This window comes from Branchiostoma lanceolatum, chromosome 5 (assembly GCF_035083965.1).
Source record: "Branchiostoma lanceolatum isolate klBraLanc5 chromosome 5, klBraLanc5.hap2, whole genome shotgun sequence".
Lineage (NCBI taxonomy): Eukaryota > Metazoa > Chordata > Leptocardii > Amphioxiformes > Branchiostomatidae > Branchiostoma > Branchiostoma lanceolatum.
This window is the reverse complement of record NC_089726.1, coordinates 17,134,197-17,161,619: the sequence shown is the minus strand read 5'-3', so window position 1 is coordinate 17,161,619 and position 27,423 is coordinate 17,134,197. Positions and strand designations below refer to the sequence as shown.

Here is a 27,423-nt window from a genome sequence, read left to right as displayed (position 1 = left end):
CGTGTACCATTTCCAAACTGCCACAATTGTCAATCTGAAAACATCTTTCAAAAGCTGACACCTTCCCAAAATTCACTGGCGAGGTTGTTCTGCCGGCAACTTAGAAAGCGATTTGAATCTGAGTTTCAAAGAGGTCATATTTCTGGTTCTCAATACACACACCAGGGCAAATACCCACTTTTGATCTAACTTATGATGTATTTAACCTGAGTTGTACAAATGAAAACGAAATGATGACCAAGAGGCAATAAACAGGATCAGTATGATTTATTTCTGCCTGTAGTAGGCAGTCAACAGTAGTTACTACTACATGATCAGTCCAGTATACCCACTTCCCTCTATATCTAGGCTCTATTTCTGCTCTATATATGCCAACATACACACTATGTACAATACAATAACCACTTCATTCTAATTCACTTTTCATTACACAACTAAAGAAAGTTCCCATCTTTAATTTTATATGCTTGCTGTAGCATACATTGTTAGCTTATGATTATTAAGATCATGTGGAATTCAGAATACCGGTAGTGCACAATCATTACATCAGTAGTAAATGTGGTTGCTTTCAACAGTTACTAGTATGACCCCGTTCACACTCATTTTTTTCAATCGCGATTGAAGTATAATCGCGATTGAATCGATCCGATCGCGATTGATTTTTTCAGTGTGAACGCTCTCAATCGCGATTGGAACGATCCAAAACGATCCAATCGCGATTGGATTGAAACTACCTCCGGAGGTAGTTTGATTGGATTAATCGTGATCGGATCCAATCCAATCCTATCAAATTTTGAGTGTGAACACAACTACGATTCATTCCTTCGCGATCGGCGGAGATTTCGGCTGGTTCCGGGGGTGGGAGGTCATACATGCGGGTACGTGGGGTCATAGTTCGCATCGCGCGGGAAAACAAACCCAAGCCGCACGTCAGATCGCTCTCTTACAACAACAACAACTTTTCATCGTCAACAATGCCCAAGAAGAAGAATAAAACTCCGTCAGCAACTTCAGCTGGTGGCAGGTGGCGCGATGAGGAGACCAGGGTCCTCATTGCAATCTGGGGGAGAGAGGAGGTGCAGGCCAAACTGGGGAAATGTCACCGAAAGAGGGACATTTACCGCACCAATTGACAATGTCTAGCGGAAAAATAGACACAAAACAAGGACAACAACAACAACATTTACCAGATGATCGCCGATAGCATGCTTCAATCGTGCTTCAATCGTGATCGGATCACGGCGTACTTTAATCCACTTGGCGAAAAGCAGTGTGAACGCAAAAGTTTCTTTGCGTTCAATCGCGATCGGATTGAACAATCGCGATTATACTTCAATCGCGATTGAAAAAAATGAGTGTGAACGGGGTCTATATCATCCTTTCAAATTATTTCAGATACTTTTACCAAGTCAGGCCAGTAGCACTACCTTCTGGTGCCGTATCCATGCCATTTCAGAGGCAAATTCTTAAAATCAAATCGTAGCACAAAACTACCTTATATACTACATCTCTAAGCAGAACATAAAACCCTCAAATGAAATAAAAGTGGAAGGACTACATTTTGTACTTCATCCTCAACTCCCCCCTTACTCCATCCCCTCGGCATTGACATTGACATGTGCACTGTAAGTCTGATGCACTACTCTAGCTTGCCAGCAGCTTCCAGCTTCAACCTGAGACTCTCGGGCATCTCCGGCGGCGGTGGGCGTGGCAGACGGAACTGCACTTTAACCAGGTCGTAGATGAACCACTGGAGCGCCGTCAGGGTACCGATCATGAGGATACGCACGCCCAGGCCTCGCCACAAGCCTGCGTACACGCAATGTCATCGCAATGAACAAAACGTCAATAAAATCAATGCTGGTGGCAAAAAAGGGTTAGGCTGAAATGGAAGATATATTTGGGTTGAGCTTCACTGCAGCCTTTCTCGTGCTGTGAATGGGACAATTTGCCCGAGCCGGATCCCCAATCTTCATAATGCACTTGCACTGTAAGGAGTCCACTGTTGCTGTGAAGAGATCAAAAGCTACTATTGCTCAATATTTGCATAAACATATGCAACATTACCATATAGACTGTGGTGTGTTTGGGATTCTGATGGAATGTAGGAAACAATGTGTGTGCATTTGTTCTTGCTCTCCAAGATGTATTTTGTGTTCCATGCGGAAGCTGACCAGAAATGGCACTAGAGCTAGCCTCCTTCAAAAAACTTTTTTTGGTTTTCTAATTGCTTGTTGCTCCAGGTTGTCTGTGCAGCACATACCAGGTTGGCTAACCAACTAAATTTGGCCTCAAAAAATAAAGCAATCAGGAAACATACAGCGCAAATCAGCCATAGAAACCGCCAGCCACCCGGGCCTACGCGGGAGGCTAACCAGAGTAGCCTACCTATTACAAGTACTCCAACGATGGCGGCGGTCGTTCCATCACCTCTAACATAACAGCTTACCATTTTGCAAATCAGCAGCTGCCAGAAATATCTCTTCTGAAAGAGTACACTGTGTGTTCAAACTACTTTATGCACCATTGCAAAACTAAAGACAAATAAAGCATGCCATCATCTACACACTTGTCCAATCTCTTTATTGTCACATCATCAAAACAAACATGTTTTAGAGCAGCCTTCCTACATAGTCGTATTTCATAAATACTGGTAAGGGGGCAGGGGATATCGCCATCTTTACATCTCTCTCAATAAAAATGACTTTATTTATAGTTACAACTTTGATCAAATTTAATGTTGATGCTAAAATGCCCCTGAATGAAAATGACAGTCTAATTGATGACTTGAATAAGGTCATAATGTACATGGAGTTCACTCTAAACAAGACAGCAGGATTGGAAGAAAGATGTTTAAAACTTGGTATGGCTATCTTTAGATCAGCTGTCATAACATGAATGTGACTTGCCGCAGGCAACTTTTTCCTAGGTTCTTTAATGTGATGTGGAGTCTAATTAAATCCTGATCCAGCATACTTGCAAAAAAGGATTTCAAAGTTGGTATCCCAGTGGTAAAAATGAGATTTGTTTTCCCTTTAGACTTGCTCACACCTGTCAGTTTTTTCCTCTCCCTGTAAACAAGAGTTCTTCTTGACCATTTCTTGCAAGCCTAAAAATCACAGCATGAGACAGCATCAACAGGTTGAAATATGCTTAAAGACAAAGAATGGACAAGAAGAAGCCCGTTCACAGTCCACACCGGGTCCGCGTTTGGTACTCTACAGCTTGCCGGCGGCCTCCAGCTTCAGCCTCAGGCTCTCGGGCATCTCGGGGGGCGGCGGGCGGGGCAGGCGGAAGATGACCTTGACACTGTCGTAGATGAACCACTGCAGAGCTGTCAGCGTACCGATCATGATGATACGGGCGCCCAGGCCTCTCCACAACCCTAGCCAAAACAAAGGATGGAGTGTTAGAAAGAAAACTCTCAGAGCAATGTTGCATCAAAGATTGTATGAAACCAAAATGTAATGTTCAATAATAACAGAAGGCTGTATACTTAGCGCAAATATGTACATACTGTCAGTGCTGTTGAAAATGTCGTACTTTGGTTTCATACATTCTTTTAACAGATTGTCTAAGGATTGTAAGAAAAGTGACCTACAAGCTCTAACTTTGACATTTAAAAAATCATCCATGTTGACATCCATTAAATGCAGACAATGTGTAAGTCTGCTGGCTAAATTGATCAATAGAACAACTTAGCAGAGCCAATGGACAGCCATTGATATAATGGTCATTGTATCATAAATAAGCATGCAGTTGTACATGTATCATCAAAGTATAGAAGCTAAAAGCAAAGATTGACCACAAAGGCACTAACAGTTGCTACATTGACCAACTGCTAACTACATTTCCAGCTGCTGTACTTGCATTTCAAAGCAGTCCTTATTAGATTCTTTCATAAAGGACTATTTTTAGGAATATTTACAATAATACCATGCCAAACGAGTACACAGGACATGAGCAAGGCCAGACATGACTGAACATGAAGCACACTCTCCTCACCTGACATGACTCAAACAAAAAAAAACTTCTTGCTGCTTTTCAATCTGCACTGTTCCAATCTGCTCAAAGAGCTCCTCTATAGCCTTATGTGTATTAAAAACTTAGCTGCTAACGCAACGGTACTCTAGTCTTAACAGGTTTTGAATCAGCAAAATCAATCAACTTGAAATAACTCTTGTTTTTTCATAACCCTCACAGAATAACCCTTAAGGCTTTCCAAGATTGATATCTTATTCAAAGAAATTAATAGTTTAATGTGAAGTGATGTAAGTGCAGTTTAAGTAATTGATGGATAAGGGTGATAATAAATTACAAGGTGGATGACACCATATAAAAGGTACTGATCATGAGATGAAATGAGAATGTGATGTTAACAGTGCTGAATAAGAGAGAGATAAAGTCAAAATAGACATTAGAAGACTCAAAGAAGAAAGTGGTCATGAACATCAAGCAATGTGCAAGAAAGAGAAATGAAAGAGTCACTCATAAAATGCAGATGCAAAATGGTGAGATAACATAGTTAACAGTGTTCAGTGAAAGAGAAGAGAAAGTCAAAATAGAATATTCAAAGAAAAAAGTGGTAATAAAAAGAAAGCAATGTTCAATGAAAGAAAGAGCCACGAAAGAGTCATTCACAAGTTAAAATGCAAAAGTAAAATGGTGAGAAAATAGATGCAAGGATGTGAAAGCTATAGTTATGAAAAGGATCAATTAGGGTTAATGATTACAATAACTATATTTACTGTAAATCTTGAAACTTTTGCAGTGGTTTTATCTTTGCGTTCTTTGCGGTGACCTCTCCACCACAATTTAACGACATCACGTATATGCATTGCCAAAGTGTGACTACCAAACTACAGAATAGTTTCAATTGCGAATTTAAAACACAATGAAAACATCCTTCCTACTGCGAAATAAAACCACCGCTAAAGTCACATAATTTTTACAGTATTTCCACACTTCTTGGACTTGCTGGAGAGAACTTTTGTATAGGCTAAGGTAAAATGACTTACCCTTCATGCCTAGATCCTTGGCAGCCTGCATGGCCGTGCTGCCCTTGTCGTTGTTCAGCTTGGACACCACGCTGTCGGCAGGATGGGACACGATGGCGCAGAACACACCGGCTGGAAATACAAGAGTACAAAGGTCACAAACATCCCACGGTAGAACAATCTATACGTGGATGTAAGCTTAATCTGCATGGGATATTCAGGTTTGAAGCACCTGCTCTAATAGACCGATCTTGACTGTCCATCACAATTAGCAGTTCAACCAATGAGAGAATGGCAAATTAGAATTTTGACCAATGAGAGAGTCACTAAATGTCTGTCAAAAATTTGCATTTCTATGTTTTAACTTTGCATTTGACAGAGGTGGGCTGGGCTATGGGATCCATCTATTACATACATTATAGCATAAATCTCACTCTCAAATAAAAGTCATTAAGCAGTGCTAGACAGTACAAAAAGTTTCATATGGCAAAGCCTTACCGATGTAACCAGCAACGAAGGTGACAACCAACTGCTCTGCCTTGTTACAGTCAGCCCTGGGCTTGGGCACCACATGCTTGTACAGGGCCTCCACCGTCCTCTCGAAACAGGCAAACTTCATCATGGTGTAGGGGATCTGCCTCATCCACAGTGGGGGCAGGCCCTTGTACAACCTAGGGGGAGGGGGGCAAGAGGGATGTTTCAGCATCGTAAATGAAGTGGTATCTAGTTAACTGTGGTATACAAATTACAAGTTCCTGGCAGGGCTGTCTCAGGCTGTACATTTTTTTCCGTCCCAGTCATTGTTCCAATGTTTTAATTTTTGTTGTTAAATCTAAACCTACAAAAATGCATTTTCATCAATTTTATGTCACGAAGTTCCCATTTTGGGGACGGACAGGGTCAAATTTTTTCCCGTCCCAACAAGCAAATTTCCGTCCTGGGACGGAGGGACGGGTCCTGGTGCAAGAGTTCTCTTAATGTATTCAGAAGCAGTGTGTTCTGTTTATTCAGAAGCAGTATGTTCTGTTAGAATATCAGGATGGATTCTAAGACAAATACAGCATGAAATTTTGACAGGGGTACGGCACTTACCCGTTGATTCCTTCTGCGTTGTAGATCTTGGGCAAGCCTTCTCTCAGGGTGTTGGCAAACCCGGGCATGGTCTGGATACGCACCTTGGTGGCCTCCCATGGCGCCAGCAAGATGTCAGCAAAGAACTCTGCACTGGCACTGGCAGCCAGGTACAGGGAGGTCCGGTACGTGTAGCAATATTCCTGGGGACACAGAAAATAACTTAAATGTCTGTGCTGTTACTGTAAATGCATTTAAGTTCGCATGGTTTTTATTTCTCGCCAAGGCGAAAATGGAGGTGGATTTAAGTTTGAGGCAGCGCTATAGTCAAATACTGCTACAGTATTGGACAAAAATATTTGTGGTGGTTTTATGTTCGCGGTGAAACAGTCACCACGAAAACCGCAAACATGAAACTACCGCAGATATTTCTGCATTTACAGTATCCCATAAACCGGTGCAATGGCCTAACGGGTGTAGTGTTTGCCTTGCATTTGAAAGATAGCGGTTTCCATCCTCGTCATAACAAAGACTTTACAATGCAAACTGCTTCCCCTGTTTAGCACCCGGCATATGGGAGAATGGTTGTTGAATACACACCACTACAAGTGGACTAGCTGGAGTGGTGAGACAAGCTGTAGTGATTTCACAACGGTGTGTGGCCCAATGCGCATGTGTATGTAAATTACCAGGGATACAGGGTGTCCTCTGCAAAAGAAGGGCGTCCAATTTCCTTGTTTTCTTAGTGTAGGGCATCCAAAAGACACCCTGACGCCCTGCTAGCTAATAGGCTTAAATAGCCTGAACATGACTGGAAATCTTACCTCTCCCAGAAGTCCACCATAGAAGACTTTGAAGACTTCATAGAATCCGAACTTGCCCAGACCCTGCAGAGAGTAGCCGATGAAGGTGGGGGCCCAGCCCTTGGCCAGGGCACGACCACCCTCCTCCGTAAACGTCAGTCGCAGGCCGTGGATGAGGTTCTTGTATTTTCCTGGGTCCACCTGCAGAGGTGTATTTAACAGGGTTAGCAAATCATTAATAAATCTGAATAAGAGAGTTAGACTTGTTATAGTCTTATAGTTATATGTAACTTATATGTCACTTTGAAATCACAAGAACTAAAAGGCTGCGAACAGAATTTCACTATTTCAAGTTTTCACCTTGTAGGAAAACAAAGTTGCTTACACAATGTAATATTTCATATTGCAAGGGAAGTTGGCGAATTTCTGTACGCTACAGTATTGCAGACTTGTTCTGACCTGAATGCGGCATTTCACCAGATCCAGGGGCACGATGGCAGTATGTGTGAGACCACAGCTCAAGATGCCTCCAAAACCACACAGAGCATAGTACTTGGCACTCCCAAACTCACAGCTATCTCCTAAATAACAGAGAGAAAGAAAGAAATGTCTTTATCTCATTTTGTAACATTTGTAGAAGTATGATACTGTAAATGCACAAATGTTCGCGGTGGTTTTAAGTCCACGGTTTTCGCGATGAACTTTCAACGCGAACTTAAAACCACCGCAATTGTAGCACTATTGTTTCAAACGCGAACAATACCGCGAACACGCCATTTTCTGCCTACCGCGAAAATTATAAAAACCACACAAATTTAAATGCCACAAAAAATTAGGTCCCTCCCCAAAAAACTAAAGGGCTACTTCTTCAACTTAAGGTCTGGAAAAAAATAATTTGGGATTTATTCAAATTATGCTCATTTACTGATCAGACAGGTCTCTTCTTCTAGTGGGTCTTTGACGTCATGGACGACACCTTACAGGGGAATCCTCATCTTTAATACACAAAAACTATTTTAAGAAACATAATTACAAAATGGCTTGAGATACCTACAGCACTCTCTGCACATAGTAGTGTGGTGACCTTTGCAATAAGTTTTACGGTCAAAAGCACGTGGGTTGACCTGAATTGTTGGACTTTTGCCATAGACAGGTCATGTTGCACTGGGCGGTCACCCTCCAAAGTCAAGCACGCTAAAAGGTGACCCAGGCATGGAACCCGGTACCCTTTCACCAATGTCAAACGACTTGAAAGGCAACAGATGCATATTGTCCCAGTTATTAATATTGGGAGAAGTCCTGGTTATAAATTGCAAGTGGGCGGACGCGTTTCCAACTCAAAAATTTCCACGTGTGACCCACAGCAAGTAATGGCGGCTACATGCCCCAAAAGAACTGACATAATTTTTGCTTGTTTAATCGCCGTGGATTGATTGTGAAAGCTTTATTTCGCGCAGAATATATACATGTTCGAAAAAAAATGTAGAAACAGTATGGATATCAGTTGATGAACAACTGACCTTCGTCCGAGGCGGCAGCAGCGCCTAGATTTCTTGTTGGAACCAGGGCGCCATCTTTCGCCGGTGCCCTCCCCTCACACTGAGCCTGGAACGGGCTGAAGAAAGGGTTGCATTTCGCCAACTCTCGGAACGAGGAAAACATCTTGATCTCTGCGGGAATACTTTAGGCAGCTACTGACGGAAAAGGAGTCTTCGAGATTCCTTAGGAATCGGCGTAACGAGCAGAAAAGTTCAACCTTCACCGCAAGGTTACGACATACAATATGGCGTCCGACCCGGTGTGAACAGGAAGAAGGAATTAAACGTCACAGCCGGTACGACCTCTGATTGGTCAGTTTAAATAGAATGATATGCCTGACTTCGATTGGATGTATCCACAGTTGATATGGGTACAAATGTTTTTCGTCTTTGAAGTTTTTATAAAGAATATAAACAAAATATAGCAATTTATAACAAAGTCACATTACAATAGAATTATTTAACATATCATAGTTTATCGATATTTAAAGTACATCAATACAAACTATATTAAATTTTATAAATATATTTCATCCCTTCTTATAATGGACTAGTCTCCATTGGTCCAAAATGTAACCTGGAACTGAACTCAATGGTATGATGCATTGTGGGTAACCTCAGCAGACGAAACATGGCGGCTCTACAAACTCTGGCGAGGGTAAGTTCGACTTTGTGGTCTTTTTCCCAATGAATTCCAATTTTTTCCTGACCAGCTGATGTCTATGAAACAAGGCAATGACCTGATGCTGTTTTCCGTCCTTACAGCGGTGCTCAACATCGATCCTGAAGCGGCATTTCAGCGTGTCGTCGCCAGTGGCCGCTCAGGTGGGAGGCGACCTTGTCTCGTTTCTTCAAAAATAAAACTGGGTCGTTCCAGAAAATAGAAGAAAAATAGATGGGGGGTTGATGACAGTGTGACACCCCCTCAGTCATGAGTCCTAGCGCTTCAACCCCCTTAAGTCCTGAGTCCCAACGCTTCAACCCCCTATGTCCTGTTGTCCTGAGTTCTAAGGCTTCAAGTTCAACCCCCAAAGTCCTAGAGTCCCAGACTCCCAGTGCTACGTCAAAAACCCCTCTATTTTTAAAAACTATACACTCCTGTGTAGATTTACCCAGAGAACTGTCATACAGTGTTTCATTATTTGCTCGAATCAAAAGAATATGTATTTTGCGTAAATTCAGTTTGTGTAGTTTCTGGAAATCATTGTCACCGCCATGCCTACCATTGCAAATAGTTATAGTTTTAGGCGACCCATGATTTTTACAGATTATGAAGAACCATGGAGGCTCACAGTGAGAGGTCAATGCAAAGGGTACCCTGCAAAGACCACAAACTTCGAAACACCACAAAAATTTGCAAGATTTCGCGTTTTCACCATGTCCAGTTTTGAAAAATAGCACAGGTTATAATTTAAATCACTTGGAGATACAAAATGTCATTACAAAGTGGGAATTTGCATGTTTAAGAAACTAACATTGGTGTGACTGTATTCAGATGACTGTACGAGATGCGTTGAACACTGCCATGAATGAGGAGATGAAGAGGGATGAATCAGTCTTCCTACTGGGGGAGGAGGTCGCAGAGTATGACGGAGCTTACAAGGTCAGGACTCATTGTCCTCTTTTACATTTGCTTGATGCATATTCAAAGTATTTGTGTAAATAAACATCATTGTATTCATATTAATAATATCCAAAACTTCTATGAAAGCAAGATGTAGTATATTCAGTGAGCTGAACTGGCTCAAGATCACTTTCCTTTTTCCCTTCTTTTAGGTCAGTAGAGGCCTGTGGAGAAAGTATGGAGACAAGAGAGTAATGGACACCCCAATCACAGAGGTAAGAGGTGCTTTCATAATTCTATGCTTTTTTAGTAATCTTTTATGGTAAAAACTTCTTTAACTTCAACTTCGTTTAAACCCCAAATAATGCCATTAGGGGTAAAGAAGGGGGCACTTTTCCCAAAGAAACCAATGCAAAGGTAGATGAATTAAGTAGTTTATTGCTTAGCAGAATTGAATATGTAAACGTTAATATGTTTTTTCCGCAGATGGGGTTTGCAGGGATAGCGGTTGGATCAGCCATGGCTGGCCTCAAACCAATCTGTGAATTCATGACCTTCAATTTCTCCATGCAAGCCATCGATCAGGTCATCAACTCAGCGGCAAAGACCTACTACATGTCAGCAGGGAAGGTCAGTCTTTCATCCACAACTCAGTAGGGATTATAGAACTTTTAGATAGCTTTAAACAGTGCTTGCAGGCAGATGTGCAGAGGTTAGGTGTGACAGGTTGTTCAGTATAATATAACCAGCTGCAGAAGCTGGTGTGCTACGCTGAAGGGCTGTTCAGATACAGATAGTGCTCTTCAGATCCTGATATGCCTCTGATATTTCAAACATTAATACGTTTTTTAAGTGTTAATCAATGTACATTTACTTATGTTTACTTGTTTCTCCTACACAGCAAACCGTACCGATCGTGTTCCGAGGCCCTAACGGCGCAGCGGCCGGTGTGGCGGCGCAGCATTCGCAGTGCTTCGCTGCCTGGTACGGCCACTGTCCTGGTCTGAAGGTGGTGTCACCTTACTCGTCAGAAGATGCCAAGGGTCTGCTCAAGTCTGCCATAAGGGATCCCAACCCTGGTAAGCAGGGGCTAAGCTAGCTTAGAATGTACCTCTTGCCAATTACGGCGGCCATATTGAATTTCCCGGGGTCAGCTCAGGGTCATGCATCAAAGCAATATTTCATACACATTAGATGCATGTGTATTGCAATATTTCACCTTTGAGGTGTGAAATATACCACCAAAGATGGCATACCTATATTGCAATACAGGCTTATAAGAGAGCACCAACTGGAGCCTCGTTTTGGTGCATGACCTCAAGCTGACCCCAGGAAATTCAAAATGGCTGCCGTAATGGGCCAGAGGTCTATACACCTTTCTCACGCGGCCGACATGATAGAATGAAGACGAGGCCAATGAGGCAAAGAAGCAAAAATAATGTACAAATTTAGTTTTCCTCCTAAATCGCATTTAGTCTTAAAATATGATATCCAAGTATCAATATTAAAACTAATTTAATGCACAAAAAAGATGCAGAAATTTAGAGCTTCGTTGACAGATCCCATAGTCCCCGCCCTCCTCCGTCAAAATGTAAAAATGCAAATTTAAAACATAGAAATGCAAATATTTCACAGTCATGCAGCCACTTCCTCATTGGTCGATTCTCTAATTATCAGGTAATCATTGTCTAAACTGCTAATTGTGATTGACAGTTAGGATCGGTCTAATGTTTGCCACAAGGGCCTCGTTTTCATTCTATCATGTCCGCCGCGTGAGAAAGGTCTATTAGGGGAAGGTTAACATGCTCTTACCTTCTGCAAATAAGCATGACTATGGTCCCCATGGAGTAAGTGGTAGTGCAATATTGCTGTTTCGGCATATGGATCAAATTCCATGGATTCCATTGATCTCAGAGTCGGCATAGTTCCAAGCTCCAAACCTCTGCACCTAAAAGAACCTAACACGCTTATCGAAAATAGTAGGGGTGACCCGTTGTGCTTGACTAAAAGTGAGACCCGTAGCAAAGTCATATTGCACTACTAGCCACTTGAAAAAGTATCATGCTTTATCTTAAACTGAGGATGACTGCTTTACCTTTTACCCTCTGGTCTTTGTAAGAGTGTTCTGAGACAGTGGTCTGTTCATGCCAGATGTGCAAACCCTTTTCCTAGAGGATTTGTCCGTAGCATACTTCTGCCATGCAAAAATATCACTTCTAGATGTGAAGTGCAATTTCTGAGAGAGTTTGCAATGTAAGGGTTATGAAATGACTGGCGATAATCTATGTTTATGTTTGCCTGTTTGTTGTAGTTGTCTGTATGGAGAACGAGCTGATGTATGGTACAGCGTTTGAGATGTCAGATGAAGCCATGTCTGAGGAGTTCTTGGTTCCCATCGGCAAGGCAAAGATTGAGAGGGAAGGTAGGTGACCTCTCGACTGCAAGTTCATGCCACCGTGAATTGACCTTTACTATTTTTACTACTGTAGTGCATAATTGTTTTAACTGCAAATTTAAAACACCACAAAAACTTCCTTTTTGACCACGAATTAAAATCACTTGCAAAAGTAAATGGATTTACGGTATTTAAGCCGCATATGAAGACTACATCAGTTTATATGAGATATGGTACTAGACTTTGTGAGAATGTATCAAGGAGTCTACATTTCAATGACAATGTTATCTCCATGAAAAATGGAGATGTACATGTAGATTTTGGTGTGTCTGTTTGTGTTTCTGCAAGCATAACTCTGAAACCTTTGGATGGATTGTAATTACCAATTATGGAAATAAAGTCCTAATTTGTGGTAAATGACTGGACTGTCAATATTGCGACATGTGTTAATTAGTTAAAGGTGTACATGACCAAGTATATATTGTGATGATTATGTAAATGTGTAAGTCATTTGCATAATCAGAATACTTGATTGAGACATGAGGCATCTGACTCTTGTTTCCTCTATACTAGGCACCCACTGTACCCTGGTGTCCCACTCCAAAAGTGTTGGCTTGTGTCTGGAGGCAGCTCAGATTCTGGAGAAGGAGAACATCTTCTGTGAGGTGGGTTAGACTCTCTCATTGGTCAATCCACTTACTGCCATTCTCCCATTGGTTGAACTGCTAATTGTAATGGACAGTCAGGATCGCTCTATTCTATACTAGAAGTGTGAAAGCCTTCAAACCTTCTTGTGTAAATGGCTTGCATCGGTACATCTCCAATCTTCAGTATAGACGTCAGTTATGATTTCTTAAAATTATGTGCATTGTAAAGTATCATTTTACTGAATCTGATTGCTGTAAAGAAATACAGTTGTATTCATGAAAACTGTCCTTAGCTGTAACTAAGTCATGTAATGAGAGCCATCTTTATCGGCAAGTGACTGTTAGGAGACAAAAATGGATACCAAGCTACAGTAGATTAACTTTATAAGTGACTTTGTACTTTTTATGTTTGTTTGAAGGTGATCAACCTGCGCACAATCAGACCAATGGATGAAGAGACGCTTATCAACTCAGTGAAGAAGACGAACCATCTGGTGACAGTGGAGGGGGGCTGGCCGCAGTTTGGGGTCGGGGCGGAGATCGTGGCCAAGGTCATGGAAAGTGAGTGTACACACTAGCAAGAAAAACACCCCTCCGTCAAAATGGTCACACCCCACACTAGCGACCAAAAAAAACACCCCTCCCAATAAAATGGTCACATCCAACATGGCGGCCCCCATCCTTGCAAGCAAAAACAGAACAGGTTTTGCTATCACAAACCTGTAATAGATAAAAAGACTCTTTGTACACAACCAAGTGCTTAATTCAAACAATGTTTTGGCGACCATCTGTCACCTTTCTCAGGGCAATTCTGACTGGTTCACGTTGCACTGCAGCACAGGTGTCGCTGCTTATAGATGCGTTCCCAAATGCAAAGTATTTATACATATACATTTAAATGGGTAAACATGGTCGAAAACTTCATGGGGATAGGACGAACTTGTTTGTTGATTATTCATGGCTAATGTTTTAGAATTGAATTGTATACAGTTGTGAACATTCCTAGTTGTGGTAGCATAGCTAGGGGTGAGTGAGAGGCATGTTGCTGCCTTTATATTATCACCAATTCTTCTACATTTGTACAAACTTTCCTGCTTAGGTTTTTTCTTGGACTACATTTTCATGGTAGCTTTAATTCAAAATTCATTTGCTCCCTGCCTAGTGCCTATACAATAATGCATCTAATTCATGTGTTTTGTATGACGAAGGCGATGCTTTTGACTACTTGGACGCGCCGGTGTACCGCGTGACGGGAGCGGACATCCCCATGCCATACGCCGCCACCTTGGAACGAGCGACCCTTCCAGGAACCCAAGACGTCGTCCTGACAGTCAAGAAGTCTCTCCACATCCAGTGACACATCCTTAACTATAGCTCATAAAATACCACATCTTATACTGCACTACATGGAGGGGGAGGGGGGTACATGCTTTGACCTGATTGTTTAAATTATCCCATCAATGTCCTTCCTTGATGATCCAAACTTCGAAGCTGTCCCCAAACCTTATAACACTTGGCTGGATGCCGTATTTATCTAGTGCATGTGATTTGTACAAATTCCTTTGACAATGTAGTTTGTAAAGTAGAAATATTTTAAACACAGCGACAGAAGTTTTCAATGTTGTAAGATGACTCAGGTGGTATCTGGAATATAGACTACATTAGCATACAACTGATCTTATGGTCTGATCTTGACATTATTTCTGTTATATGCTTTAATCTCAAAACATGTGCTTGCTTGTTGTTCAGTGTCCTGAACAGAAAGACAAAAGAGCAACTCAGAGGCAAAAGACATTCTGTAATTTTGTCAGTTAAGAATGAAAAAGAAGTTTCAGATCAGCTTGCATGATGACTTGAACGAGCCTTGTTTTACCTTAATATTTGAAAAGATTTCTCCACGGTACAAGTGTGAAAATGTTTCTTAAAATCTTAATTATAAGAATAAAAAGGACCTTGAGCCAAGTTATCTGAAAAAAATTAATACAAGCAGAGTAAGTTGATGTCTTTGTGACTTTTTTTCTTAGAAGTACACATTTAATGCAGAAACTAGCATTACAGGCATATCAGCTTCAGGTAAAAATTGTCCAAACATGTTTGTGCTTTACTTCTAGATGGGTTGTAACTTAATATTCATTTTGATTAGATATTCTTTAATTTGTAATTTTATGGTGGAAAATGTGCTGATGTTTTGAGAAAGCTGGGAGCGATCTTAACAAACTGATGCACTGAAACTGATGGCAAATAGATGAATCAAATTTGTCTTTCAGATTTATTTCAGACACAACAGATTAAACCACAATGTCGGACACAGTAAGAACAGTTTGGAAGTCAGCTGTTTTTCTTACAAACCAGAACTTAGTGTACATGCCCTGGTATCGAAGGGCAACCCAACAAAGACATACATGAAATCTGTGTAAGGTAGACTAAAGAAAAACTGCACTAAGGAAATATCCCCCATGCCAAGGGAACAATGTGGTTTTGTGTTGTTCCTTGGCATGGGGGATATTTTATCAGAAAAAGATGTGAGTTGTCTTCGTTGAATTAAAAGGCAATATAAACATGTATGTTTTAGAATACCGTTCTGTGAATCCAAGGGTTTCTCTTCAGCGTGTGCCGGCATTAGTACATGTTCAGTTTTCCCAACATTGACTTAACCTTTTCAACATGAAAACAATTGTATCAAGACCACTGGTAAAATGCATTATTATGCTGTCTTCAACAAGAGAGAAAACATGATAGGATACTACTTGATTTGTTGACTGTCAAATCTCAACACATTGTTGGCCATCCCATTTATGTTAACAGTTGTGGAAGATGTACATTGTACCATGTGTTGGGAATGCATGCAGGAAGTTTGCAAGGATTGAAAGGTGTGGTTTCAGAAAGAATTTATTAAGAGGCACAAATGTTGGTTTTACTTGGTCCATTTGTTAAATATAATGTGCTGGTGATATCCCAGTGCAGAGGAGAGATGACTCAGTAATAAATTTGACAGTGATTATATTCTCATGTCTTCATTTTCCATTCCAACATTGTTATTTGATTCTTTCCCTAAAGCCATGTTGATTATATGGATGACATCCACACACACATCAATTTTCGTCCGATTCCAAAAAATAAATGGTAAAATGTATGCCATATTAAAGTTGTAAAAAAGATATTAGAAAATGATACTTGTCGTAGAATGCTGAAATCAAAGAAAGAACAAAAAAGAACCCATATTTCGGTTTATCATGGTCTGTGTATTTAATAATGGAGGAACCTTTTTTTTTCTTGCTAAATTTCTTTTAATTCGCACACCCGCATCAGTTTTGCGGGGGGGATGTCATCCATATAATCAAATCAACATTGCGTAACATACATTCTAGATAGAGACACGTACATCATACCCCCTCTGTGTACCCCCTCCCAACTACTCCCTTTCCCTCAAATTCTTTTGGAAGGTTACAGTCATTCACTTTGATCATACATTGTATATTCACCAAAAATAGTTACTCCAGCAACTGGATAAAATTTCGAGACTGTTTCGAAAATTTATCCAGTTGCTTGAGTAACTATTTTTGGCGTATCTTATTACCTGGATGTCTAACCTTCATCAACGCATTGTATATTCAATTTCTGAGCCCTGTAGAACTAAACATTTGATAAAAGAGAAAAAACAGTCAAAAAAACACACAACTCCAGGCTTTTCATTTTCTCAATATATTTCAACATTGCCTGTTGAAGCAGAAGAACAACTTGTACAGTGGAACTTAACGCTTAGCCATATTAGGTGAAATAAAGTGCTCTTCGTTTCCCTTCACTCCCCACGGTACCACTTTAAGCTTCTTGTCCATTCTTGGATTTAAAATTCATCCGTCTTGAATTTATTATGATGGAGTGGTACAGTTGGACATTGTTACATAGTTGGTATAACAACATGGAGGCTTGAATGGACCTCCTTGGTAGTGTGTTCTACCACCATTGATTCCCAAGGGTAGCATAGCTTAGTGGGGGTGCACTCCCGTTAACTCCTGCTAGATGGCGCCTGACCACTACATATGAGAGTGGTTCTTTTTGTAAGGAATTCCTTGGCAATGAGCATCGCATAGGGTAAGGGGACTTGGCTCAAGTAACTGGTGCAAGATTCTACTTCTACTCAATATTTCTTGATTCCATAAATGTAAAGAGAGATCAAGTTATCCATATGCACGTACAAGGAGTAATAACCATACATGATCCACACATTATCAGTTAGAAGGATCCCTACATTGCGTTTTAGTCCATACGGGTAAAAATACAGGTACATGACTTTCATACATTAGCTGGTAAGCAAAGTGTATTCCCTCCAACCCAACAACACAACGATACTGGTAATAGAGTGGCGGAAAAATTGAACATAGACCCTTCGCTCCATCCATTAGATAATCTGGGCCTCGCAATTGTCTTTAAGCAGTGGGTCCCATAAATTGGTATCATTAATTAATGCAAGCTACCATATATATATATATATGTTTTACAAACAGTGCCTTTTAATGTGTTATCTGTGTCGTCAAGTTGACAACATTGCTTAGCCTTTTGGGGGCTGCTGACAAGTGGATAAAATCCAGAGGCTCAACATAGCACAACAGTATTCTCAATTCTGGTTAACAAGTCATACCTATGTCTACATATGTGAAGTACAACAAGGAAAACTACTGTACTTTTGGTTTGAACAGTTCACCGCATCATGCGTGGGGGAAGATTTTTTTTCAAACATCTTCAGTTCTTCGCATCCAAGGATGGCGTTAATTATCACATGAGCGATTTCTACAAGTTGGGCAAAATGTAAATACAGATCTAAGGTCTGTTGTCATCGTCATAAAGTCCTCAGCGGGTATATGTTGCGATCAGTAGACTAGAACAATGAGGTTCAGTGCCTCTGGTCAGAATAAAACTACATGCTGGTTAATACTATTCTCTGGCTAGTCGCAAAGGAGGTCCCCTCTCCTGTAGCCAAATACAATATCTGCAGTTACTGCAGCCACAAACACTACTAGAGCCATCATTTTCAAAGCAGTTAGTAACATTAATATCATCATATGAAGGAAATAACATTCTTTTGTAGTCAATTGTTTTCCATGTCTAAGGGCACAAGTCAACATATATCGTGTATGTGCAATTCTCTCACCAGCCTTTGCAATACTTAATCTCCCTCCAGAAATGACAAACACAATGTTAGGTTTGTCACAGGGTTAGGGCTGTGTTGGGGCAATTGTCATGAATTTTCACAGAGCATTTCCCAACAGCCTCTCTCAATAACTCCATCACCTAAAAATTCTGGTATTCATTCAACAACCTGCCCAGTGAACAGCGATGCACAAGGTCAAACAGTTTCTGTGTAAGAGCTTAATTTTCCTTTCTTTCCCTCTATTCTTAGTTTCTAAAGGTAGGTAAACCGAGAGGGTATTACTATAACTGCCCTTCAGTGCAGAAATGGAACCCACCAAGATCAAAAATGTGTCCAAAAGTTTCCATGAAATCTACAAGTGCAAATTACAAGCATAGAATAGTCACGTGCAACAATGAAAAACTACCAATGCCATCAAATCACTTTTCTACTACAGACGGTCATGTGACCTCGGTGCTAAGCCGTCATTGGCTCTTGTCCCCATAAAAAGGGTGCATTTTTTTTAACCATGTTAATTAATAGCAGTAGGCCTGTAAACCATCTCGTGGCTCTACTTCAGCAAAAGCGTTTATCAAATTTCCTTCACCGTTTTTGGGTTGGAGATTGTCATTAAATGCAGCTTGTGAGAGGATTTTTCGTCGCTACTAGACTGTGAATATTTTGTGAGCTTGTGTTTTTTTTGTTGGTCAATCTGTCCCATGGTCTATAGGGCCTTCTGAATGGATTGATTTTAGCCAAAGGAAGCTATGAGACCATCCTTTAGGTGTCAGTTCCGTACTGGTTTGGACGCTCTCCCAGTGTGTGTGGGGGGAGCGTTTCCACTTCCCAACCTCAAATCAACAAAACCAAAACCAAATGGCAGGCAGGAACCTGCATATTTTATAGTCCCTTCGGCTTCAACAAGCTTGTTTTTTCTTTTTTCTGTTTTTTTTATAGTTTTTGTACAAAAATCTGTGAAAAACATAGATATCTATTATATATATAATATCCTCTCTCTCTTTGTTTTTGAACGGTCATTACCCTTGCACCTCCTGGGAGGTGCCGGTGTCGGTTAGCGAGGAGGCCTTCTCTGGCGTGGAGTGATCGCCCAGCCCGCTGTCGGGACTCATCACGTTCCCGTTCTGCAGCTCGCCGCTGTCCGTGCTGAGGTCGTGTTCTTCCTCCTCCAGGAGCGAAGCTTTGTGCAAAGGCAAGAAAAGAATAAGGATGCAAGTCTCATTACCGGACGTAATCGCTCGTTCTCGTTTAACTTCCGTTACCGTTTGAAGTAGGACGTTCCTGACATTAAGATTTGCCACATATAAGGTGCCAAACTGTCGTTTTCATGAAGACTTAAAAATTTTATGGCTTTTAAAAACGACAGTTTGGCACCTTATATGTGGCATATCTTAATGTCAGAAACGTCTTACTTCAAACGGTAACGGAATTAAGTTACAAAATGTGTACATTTAAATGAGCACGAGCAAATATACCTGTCAGTCCAATGTGTATCCAGAACTATAATCTTTAAGGTACAATCTATGTAAACGGCAGAACAATTCTGGGATACTATACATTGAATCCTTCCACTCTGTACCGTACAGTGCCTGATTGTGACAAATAAACCATTACTATTATCATAAGGTGTTGTGAACCTTGATGGGGCAATATACAATGCAAACCTTACAACGCGAAAATGAGAGATAGCAGTTTGGAAAAGAATACAGCCTGATCTAACCCCTTTTACAAGCCAAGGAAATGTCTTGTGAACCTGTTGATAGCGTTATTAGAATATAAATGATGTAATCTGTATCCATGTTATATTTCATCTGACCCTTACCACTTCTCTCATGACCTCAATTAAAAGCGGCATGCTGCCGATTTGAGCTTCTCATGAATAAACTAAGGTTCAAACAAACCTTGATGGTGCAATGAAAGACACAAAGCTTACAAAGCAAAAGATGAGAGACAGCAGTTCGGAAACAAATACTGCCTGATCTCTAAAGTAATACATGTATATATGCAAGTGTTAGACTTGTTAAGATGTGAAAAGTACCTTCAATCTTGGACGGAGAGATGTCAGATGCCAGCGAAGCTTTGCTCAACGTCGCATCCGTCTCCAGATCGGAGATGGCCACGTTCACGGTCTCCTCCAGATCAGCGATGGCCACGTCTACAGTCTCTTCCAGACCGGCGCTGCTGACCTCCGCGGCTTCCTCCAGCACCGTGCTGGTCACCGTGGCAACCAGGTCCTCCTCGTCCTCAGACTCATTGCTGCTGCTGACATACACGTCGTCGTCTGGGTTCTCCACAGGAGCCGCGTCAACGGACTCAACCTGCTGAGGGAAGAACACACAAGGGGTTGGTACATTTTTATCATCATCATCATTAGTCGACGTGTTTACGCACCATCGGTACCTTTTACAAGCAACATACAGGAGCTGGATCAAACTTCTGAGGGAAGAACATGGGGGGTTGATACATTTTACAAGGAACATACAAATTCAAATTCCAGAAAAGGAAGACACTGCAAGAACCTACTGAGGGCAGACCTGTAAGAAAGAGGACTAGGACTGTTGCGGTCAGAAAGAAAACTATGGGAGCTAAGGAAGATCACAATGAACCGGACAAGTGGAGAAATTTTAAGAAACCCTTAAGCTGCCACTATCGGTTAGATCAGGGATACAGAAACATGCTCTGTGTGCTGCACCGGGATATAAACGGGATATGGTATTCCCTGAAGAAAACAGCATTGCGTGCGAAGCCCGGAAGTCAGCGGAGTTAAGGCTGCCTGCTGTTTCGCAGGTTTCGTGAGGGAGGTCAGGGGGTCAAACATTTTTGATTTTAAATGGGCTAAAAATCTGGCAGCTTAAGGGTTAAGAAAGACTGATTGCAGCTGCAGGGTGTTCAGACCACTGCAGCAGCAGAACACAGTGGACTACTAGTACTACACAAATTTACAATGTTTTGTAGCTCAACAGCTTGTTTGAATTTTCCCAAAAGAGTTTTGCATCATTATTTTTTGCTGTAAAGAATGCATTGTTAGTCCTGATCAGCAACATCCACCAAACTCCCCCATGTACCATTATGAGAACCAGGAGACAAGTTCACTACATCTGTAGCTAGTTCCCTATAACCCAAACACCTGCAGTACCGGACTAACCTCCGTGAGGTCCCCATTGGCTGTTTGTTCCACATCTTCCTCTTCAGTTGCAACATCTTTCACATCTCCGGAGCCCAGCTGGGACACCGGGATGGCTCCGCCCCCAACCTCCGCATCGCCCGTCTCTACGGTGCAGCCACGCCCGCGGCCTTTACTTTGGACCTGCAAATTTACATAACATATTCAACGCTGGCTTCACTATGCAGTTCAAAGGAAAGCTGCACAAAAAATTGAAAATCATTCTATGCTATGCTTAATATATTCCAAAGTCAAATTCTTACTTCAAGTTGTTTCACATAAGTCCGTCATAGTTCTGGGATTTTCCACAGTCTGCAACTTATGCCGTGCTGACGCCTTCTCACCTGATGATTGTATTATATGACGTCAGCGTTTTAAAATTCAATCATCAGGTGAAAAATTTGAAACACTGACGTCATATAATTCAATTATCAGGTGAGAAGGCGTCAGCACGGCATAAGTTGCAAACTGTGGAAAATCCCAGAACTATGACGGACTTATGTGAAACAACTTGAAGTAAGAATTTGACTTTGGAATATATTAAGCATAGCATAGAAGGATTTTCAATTTTTTGTGCAGCTTTCCTTTAACAGTCCTATGACACATATGTACTTCCCTGGTTCCTAGAATTTTTAACAACACATTTTACTTCAAGTTCAAGGCCATCATGAAATACAGGTAATCAATTATTAATCAGTGCCACATTTAATTCTAATTTGCCAGTCGCGATGACAAAAATGACAACACCTTTTCTGTAAAGCATTCCTTACTGTACATAATAAAAGCTGATGAAAACTGTAAAACGTTGATTGGCGAGAAACAGCATTAAGATTGGGTGCTGATTGGCTAAGCATCAAGCATCGCTGAAGGAGTTGCAGTGCACTAAAACAGAACAATGCGGCAGGAAGCCAGAAAATTAAGAGTCGAGCTTCAGTGGTGACAACGCCATGATCATCAGTCCCTTCAAGTTTCAACAGTGCCAGTTTTTACCAAAGATTTTCAGTCATCTCATCAAAAGTCACTCTGATCTTTTAAATTGTATAGTTTTTACTGAAGATTTTCAGTAAACTCATTACTAATTGCCAGTTTTTACCGAAGATTTTCAGTCAATTCATCAAAAATCAATCTGATAGTATAATCTCAGGACAGGTGTCCTACAGATTGTTGCTACTGTGTCCTTCCTAACACCCCAATTCCACTGGAGCCTGTGACCGCTGAGACACCAATAATCTGACGGATCATTGAAAGAATTTCACAGATGAAGAATACTATTACATTGTGCAGCATATTGCAGGGCTCGAAATTTATTTTTGGGAAAAGGTGCACATAACCAAAAAATTTAGGTGCACAGAAAGAAGGTTGGGTGCACAACATACATGTAGAATAAAGTAGAATGCCAGCAAAATGTCATTTCAAACCCTTCTGCCTCTCCTAGGAAATTCAATCTGTACTTCTATAGCTAACTTTTAAAGTTTAAACGATACATCACACTAAATACAGCAAGATTATATATTGCTTTTTCTGATACTTGGATTTCAAGAATATTCTGTATACTAGTGTGCATGGTACCTTTACCCTATAGGTGCACGGGTGCACCCAGTTAAAAAATAGGTGCACAGCTCCAATTTTGTGTGCACAAAAGTGCAAAAATATCTAGGTGCACGGGTGCACCCAGCCAAAAATTAGGCGCACAGCTCCAATTTTGTGTGCACAAAAGTGCAAAAATATCTAGGTGCACTGGTGCACCCAGCCAAAAATTAGGCGCACAGCTCCAATTTTGTGTGCATAAAAGTGCACATGCACCCAGTATTTCGAGCCCTGTATTTCAATTACAAAATCAAGGGTTACAAATTTAGTTGCTCAATGTTCGCTCAGCGATCGCGGGCTAGCGGAAAGCAGGCCCGATGCGCCCATCCTAACCTTGTTTCTAAGGGCCAGCGTGATCCCTGCTAACTGAGACGAGGCGTCCCCAGCCTCCCCCACTCCCCCGGCCCCCTGGCCCTGCTCCTGTACCTTCCCCCCCTTGTTGTTGTTGTTGCCCTTCTTGTTTTTCTTGTTCTTCTTGTTGTTCCTGTACTGCTGGCCAGGGAGGGGGTAGGTCCCCATGTAGTAAGGAGCGGGCTGGCTGTAGTCATAGTACATCTGCAGACGGCAGGAGGAAAGAAAGACACAAGCTTCTTCAGGTCAAGTGCAAAGGCAAGAAAAGGCGTTGTGAACCTTGATGGTGCAATAAAAGACGCAAAGCAAAGATGTGAGATAGCAGTTTGGAAAAAAATACTTCCAAAGTAAAGTAAAATCTAAGACATGTCAAGATGTATCCAGCACCTTCCATCTTACGTAAGAAAGTATACAATAATGGCACAATAGGCTAGATATGAGAATCATTTTTTTTTTGGGGGGGGGGCAGATAAGGTTGTGCTCATTGGTGGATCCCCCACATTTTAGCTGTCACCATTTCCAATCTTCCAGGTCAGAACAAAGTTGTAACATACAGTTGTGGTCAACGGTCTCTCAAAACAATTTTCCTGATCTACATTGCGTGGGGTATATGCATGGTAAGTGCTGGGCACACCAGAGTTGCAAGTGTTACACCAGAGTTCCGGGGGTATCACAACAGTTTCAGGTGTAACAACAGTTTCAGGTGTCACACCCGAGCTCCAGGTATCAAACCAGAGTTACAGGTATCACACCTGAGTTGCAGGTGTCACACCAGAGTTACAGGTATCACACCAGAGTTACAGGTGTCACACCAGAGTTACAAGTATCACACCAGAGTTACAGGTGTCACAGTGCAGACTGACCCCTGGGTCCTGGATCCCCCAGGCTGCTGCTGACCTGGCCCCATGATACATGGGGTGCATTGCACCTCGCCCTCGCATTGCCATCCCGCCTCGCGACATACCCCGGCCCCGCGGCGGGATCTGGTAACTCACGCCCCTGGACGGACGAGAGAAAATAATCATCAGCACATCGAATAGGTCATTCTCAACAGTTGATAAGACAGCTATTACATGTACTCCCAAATTGAAGCTATTTGAACAAAATTACTTCACTCAAGTGTGTTGAAGGCTACTAAAATCTGACTGAAAAAGTTAACATAGCTTTCTTGTTTTGTGTTGTCCTCCTTATTCCATATCAGAAGTCCCAATAAACATAACATTTCACAGTGTGGCCTTATTTGGAGATAAATTTGAGAGGAGCAATTCAAGAATATAAGTCTGTTCATGGTTCCAACTGCCCATGCACAGCAAAATGCATTGTGGGTAATATGTCAAAGGTGAAGGCCCCTGAAACATTAACAAAACAAGTCTGGACAAGATGCATGGTCTAGACAAAAACTGTTCACAGGGCCTTCACTTTTGACATGGTACAGACTTGACCCAATACACGCTGGGAAAATTTCCTGGACGTACGACGACGTAAGGGCATTTTTATGGTCCCTACGTCTTTGTCGTACGTTACATCCAGGGTGAACGTTAGACGGAGACCTAAGGGCCATTAAAATGCCTTGGTACAACGCGCAGGGCTGATTCACACCCAGGAAGAAAGGCGACGTAAGCCGTTGTCGTAGGTCCGGAAAGTTTTCCCAGTATGTATTGGATCTTACAGATGACATGACTCCTAAACCATACCACACTTACTTCCTGTATCCCCCCACGGAGGTGACCTGAGGCGGCTGGTAGTTCCCCACCCCTGAGGGGTTGCCGGCCCACTCCCCCACAGGGATACCAGCGATCTGCAGCTTCCCTCCCCTGCCACTCACTGGTTTACCTGCAGGGAAGCACACGGACAACTTAAGAAACAAGGGTAGAAGTACTGTAAATGCATTTAAGTTCATGTGGTCTTTATTTCGCGTTAAGGCGAAAATGGAGTGTTTGCAGTGTTTTTGAGTTTGTGGTAGTACTATAGTCACATACTGCAACAGTATTGGACAAAAATGTTCGCGGTGGTTTAAAGTTTGCGGTGGAACGGTTGCCGCGAAAAACACGAACATCAAACCCCTGCGAACATTTCTTCATTTACATTTTTACTTCGTTTTCGAATTGTACCAGATAGACACATGGAAGAGTATTGTGATGAGTTGAAGACAATGCAAGTATACCACAAGATAAACAAATGCAATAAGGTCAATATTCATACAAAACACCTCAATCAAATTTCATTAAATCATAACATCAAAAATGGATGGACAAAAACCTCTCTTTATCGACATTCTAACAAACTCTTCAAACATTTTTCTACCACACTCAACCTTTACTGGCTACAAGTTTGTTATAGTCTAACTCTGACTGTAATTGATTGTACAGTAACTTCAAACAAAACTTTATCACTTGACTATCATCGCCTCTTGTAGTTTCAACAAAAAAAGTCTACACAAGTATTTGAAGTAGCGTTTTTGTGTGAGAGCCAGTGAGAGCTGCCTAGGCTGACCCAGTGTAATGAATTATTTTCATTGTCAATAAATACAATACAAATGAATGAACAATAATTCCACGACTGTAAATGCACTTAAGTTTGCGTGGATTTTATTTCGTGCTAAGGCGAAAATGGGGTGTTCACGGCGGTTTTAATTTCGCGGCAGTGCTATATATAGTTACATACTGCTACAGTATTGAACGTATTACGATAGCGAAAATTTCTGCATTTACAGTATACTGTACTCTACTCTACTTTACTGTGCTACACCACTACCACACACATACATCTAGTAAGTCCAGGAGGGGTGCCTCACCAAGGTTGTTGATCTTACCGGCCAGGCCTCGGCCCCTGCCGGGAAGCGGCCCGAGGGAGCCCGCCGGCCTGAGGTTGGGAGGGGGCAGCAAACCGCCGTAACCCCCCATTCCCATGGGACCCATGCGGGGCAGCGGCATGCGGGCCCAGTCATTGGTCAGGCCCTCCAGTATGCTCTGTCTCATCCGCTCCACCTTAGCAACCTGGTCCATCTGAAACAGTCAATATTATTATTAATAAGACGAGATATCAAAACCGGACGTTCCACTGCAGTACCATACTAAGCTGCTGGGGGCCAAAATCTAATCATTTTGAGGTCTCAAGAAGACCTACCCACAAGTGACATACTAAGTATCAAGATAGCAGTAGCAGATATCAAATACAGGACACAAGATAACCTATTCAGGGACCTTTCTGGGTCCTTTGACCTAACTTCCTGTCAGTGTCCCCGACGTGCCTAGCATGTGGAAACCAGCCACTCTACTGTATCCAAATAAATAGGACACACAAGTAAACAACCACACTGAAAACAAAACCTACATAATAAATTTTTAAATCTAACGGTTCTTAGTGGCAAATGTGCTAGATGTTGGCACATGAGCAACCAAATCCGTAGTGTGTTTTTTGGTACACCGTTTAAACAGATTAGCTAAAGAGGCTCGGTGGGTGTCACTCCACCATCATGGTAGGAGTATCATTTTCAAGGGCACAACGTGGTGAGTACCGAACCCAGGACCTATTAGTCCAACGCTCTAACCGTTGCGCCACACCGACGCCTACATACACAGAGGTAAAAAAAACCAAGACTTTGGCAGACATAAACCCGTTCAGTTCTACCCCCCTCCCCTCACCTGTCCATCACAGAGTTCCCTGAGAGGCTTGTTGGCGCTGGACTTCAGCAGTTTGGTGTGGAACAGTTTCCCGTCGAAGAACAGCCAGGGGCAGGTCAGCTCCCACACGATGGGCGCTCCGCACGCCTCGTTGGCGAACATGGCGGTTTCCACGCCGCGCATGAACAAGGCAGCGATCTGGACACCCCGCGTGGTCACCATGGGAACCTGGAGGCAAAGGTCGGACTGTCACACATCCATAGCATGTCAAAGAACTGTTTTCACCACAAGAACTGTAAATTCACCTATTTAATTCATAGGAAAGGTTTCGCTGATATAAAAAAGCTATACTTATATATATATACTGATTCTCTGATATGTAGAAGATGGTTTGCACCTATAATTCCTTGAATAAAAAGTGCTAAAATGACCAAAATGTTACTGTAAATGCAGAAATGTTCGCAAGGATTTAATTTCGTGATAGGGAGAAAATGGAGTGTTTGCGGTGGTTTTGCGTTCGCATTTGAAACATTTGCTT

At 41.8% G+C, this 27,423-nt stretch overlaps 3 protein-coding genes across 11 annotated transcripts in view; 1 reads left to right on the top strand and 2 right to left on the bottom strand.

Annotated features, from left to right (window-relative positions):
- Positions 1-1,592: 1,592 nt before the first annotated feature.
- LOC136435488 (solute carrier family 25 member 3-like) lies at positions 1,593-8,694 on the bottom strand. Of its 2 annotated transcripts, none has more exons than XM_066429043.1 (7): positions 8,392-8,694; positions 7,331-7,452; positions 6,893-7,072; positions 6,090-6,271; positions 5,496-5,668; positions 5,019-5,129; positions 1,593-1,809 (listed from the first exon to the last, which is right to left on the bottom strand). In XM_066429043.1, exons 1-7 carry the CDS (start codon positions 8,531-8,533, stop codon positions 1,640-1,642), a joined length of 1,080 nt encoding a protein of 359 aa, XP_066285140.1. In that variant the 5' UTR covers positions 8,534-8,694; the 3' UTR covers positions 1,593-1,639. The 2 variants fall into 2 exon arrangements, with proteins under 2 accessions (XP_066285140.1, XP_066285141.1); XM_066429044.1 differs by lacking the exon at positions 1,593-1,809 and adding an exon at positions 2,563-3,385 and having other exon boundaries at positions 8,392-8,693.
- A 272-nt stretch (positions 8,695-8,966) lies between these two features.
- On the top strand, positions 8,967-14,489 carry LOC136435487 (pyruvate dehydrogenase E1 component subunit beta, mitochondrial-like). Its single transcript, XM_066429042.1, has 10 exons — positions 8,967-9,067; positions 9,175-9,234; positions 9,905-10,012; positions 10,186-10,248; positions 10,460-10,603; positions 10,875-11,052; positions 12,285-12,395; positions 12,942-13,033; positions 13,435-13,576; positions 14,224-14,489. The coding sequence occupies exons 1-10, from the start codon at positions 9,041-9,043 to the stop codon at positions 14,370-14,372; spliced, it is 1,074 nt and encodes a 357-aa protein (XP_066285139.1). The 5' UTR covers positions 8,967-9,040; the 3' UTR covers positions 14,373-14,489.
- A 2,212-nt stretch (positions 14,490-16,701) lies between these two features.
- Positions 16,702-27,423, bottom strand: part of LOC136435486 (constitutive coactivator of PPAR-gamma-like protein 1 homolog) — a 35,580-nt gene continuing 24,858 nt past the window's right edge. For 5 of the 8 annotated variants that reach the window (XM_066429033.1, XM_066429036.1, XM_066429034.1 and 2 more), the window contains 8 exons: positions 26,907-27,113; positions 26,057-26,267; positions 24,966-25,095; positions 24,126-24,261; positions 23,245-23,466; positions 21,307-21,468; positions 20,200-20,482; positions 16,702-19,341 (listed from right to left, as the gene is read on the bottom strand). In XM_066429033.1, the coding sequence (XP_066285130.1) occupies positions 19,181-19,341; positions 20,200-20,482; positions 21,307-21,468; positions 23,245-23,466; positions 24,126-24,261; positions 24,966-25,095; positions 26,057-26,267; positions 26,907-27,113 (1,512 nt within the window). In that variant the 3' untranslated portion in view covers positions 16,702-19,180. The remainder of the gene's footprint in view (positions 19,342-20,199; positions 20,483-21,306; positions 21,469-23,244; positions 23,467-24,125; positions 24,262-24,965; positions 25,096-26,056; positions 26,268-26,906; positions 27,114-27,423) is intronic. The other 3 variants (XM_066429035.1, XM_066429038.1, XM_066429040.1) reach the window with 3 other exon arrangements.

What these genes read in the sequence shown, in the direction of transcription:
- LOC136435488 (XM_066429043.1), bottom strand. Translation starts at nt 8,533, where the DNA reads ATGTTTTCCTCGTTCCGAGAGTTGGCGAAATGCAACCCTTTCTTCAGC. An exon ending in ATGGTGGACTTCTGGGAGAG is followed by an intron (nt 6,272 to 6,892) that starts GTAAGATTTCCA and finishes CTGTGTCCCCAG; the next exon opens with GAATATTGCTACACGTACCG. An exon ending in CTTCGTTGCTGGTTACATCG is followed by an intron (nt 5,130 to 5,495) that starts GTAAGGCTTTGC and finishes TTGTATTTCCAG; the next exon opens with CCGGTGTGTTCTGCGCCATC.
- LOC136435487 (XM_066429042.1), top strand. Translation starts at nt 9,041, where the DNA reads ATGGCGGCTCTACAAACTCTGGCGAGG. An exon ending in CGTCGCCAGTGGCCGCTCAG is followed by an intron (nt 9,235 to 9,904) that starts GTGGGAGGCGAC and finishes GACTGTATTCAG; the next exon opens with ATGACTGTACGAGATGCGTT. An exon ending in AGTATGACGGAGCTTACAAG is followed by an intron (nt 10,013 to 10,185) that starts GTCAGGACTCAT and finishes CCCTTCTTTTAG; the next exon opens with GTCAGTAGAGGCCTGTGGAG.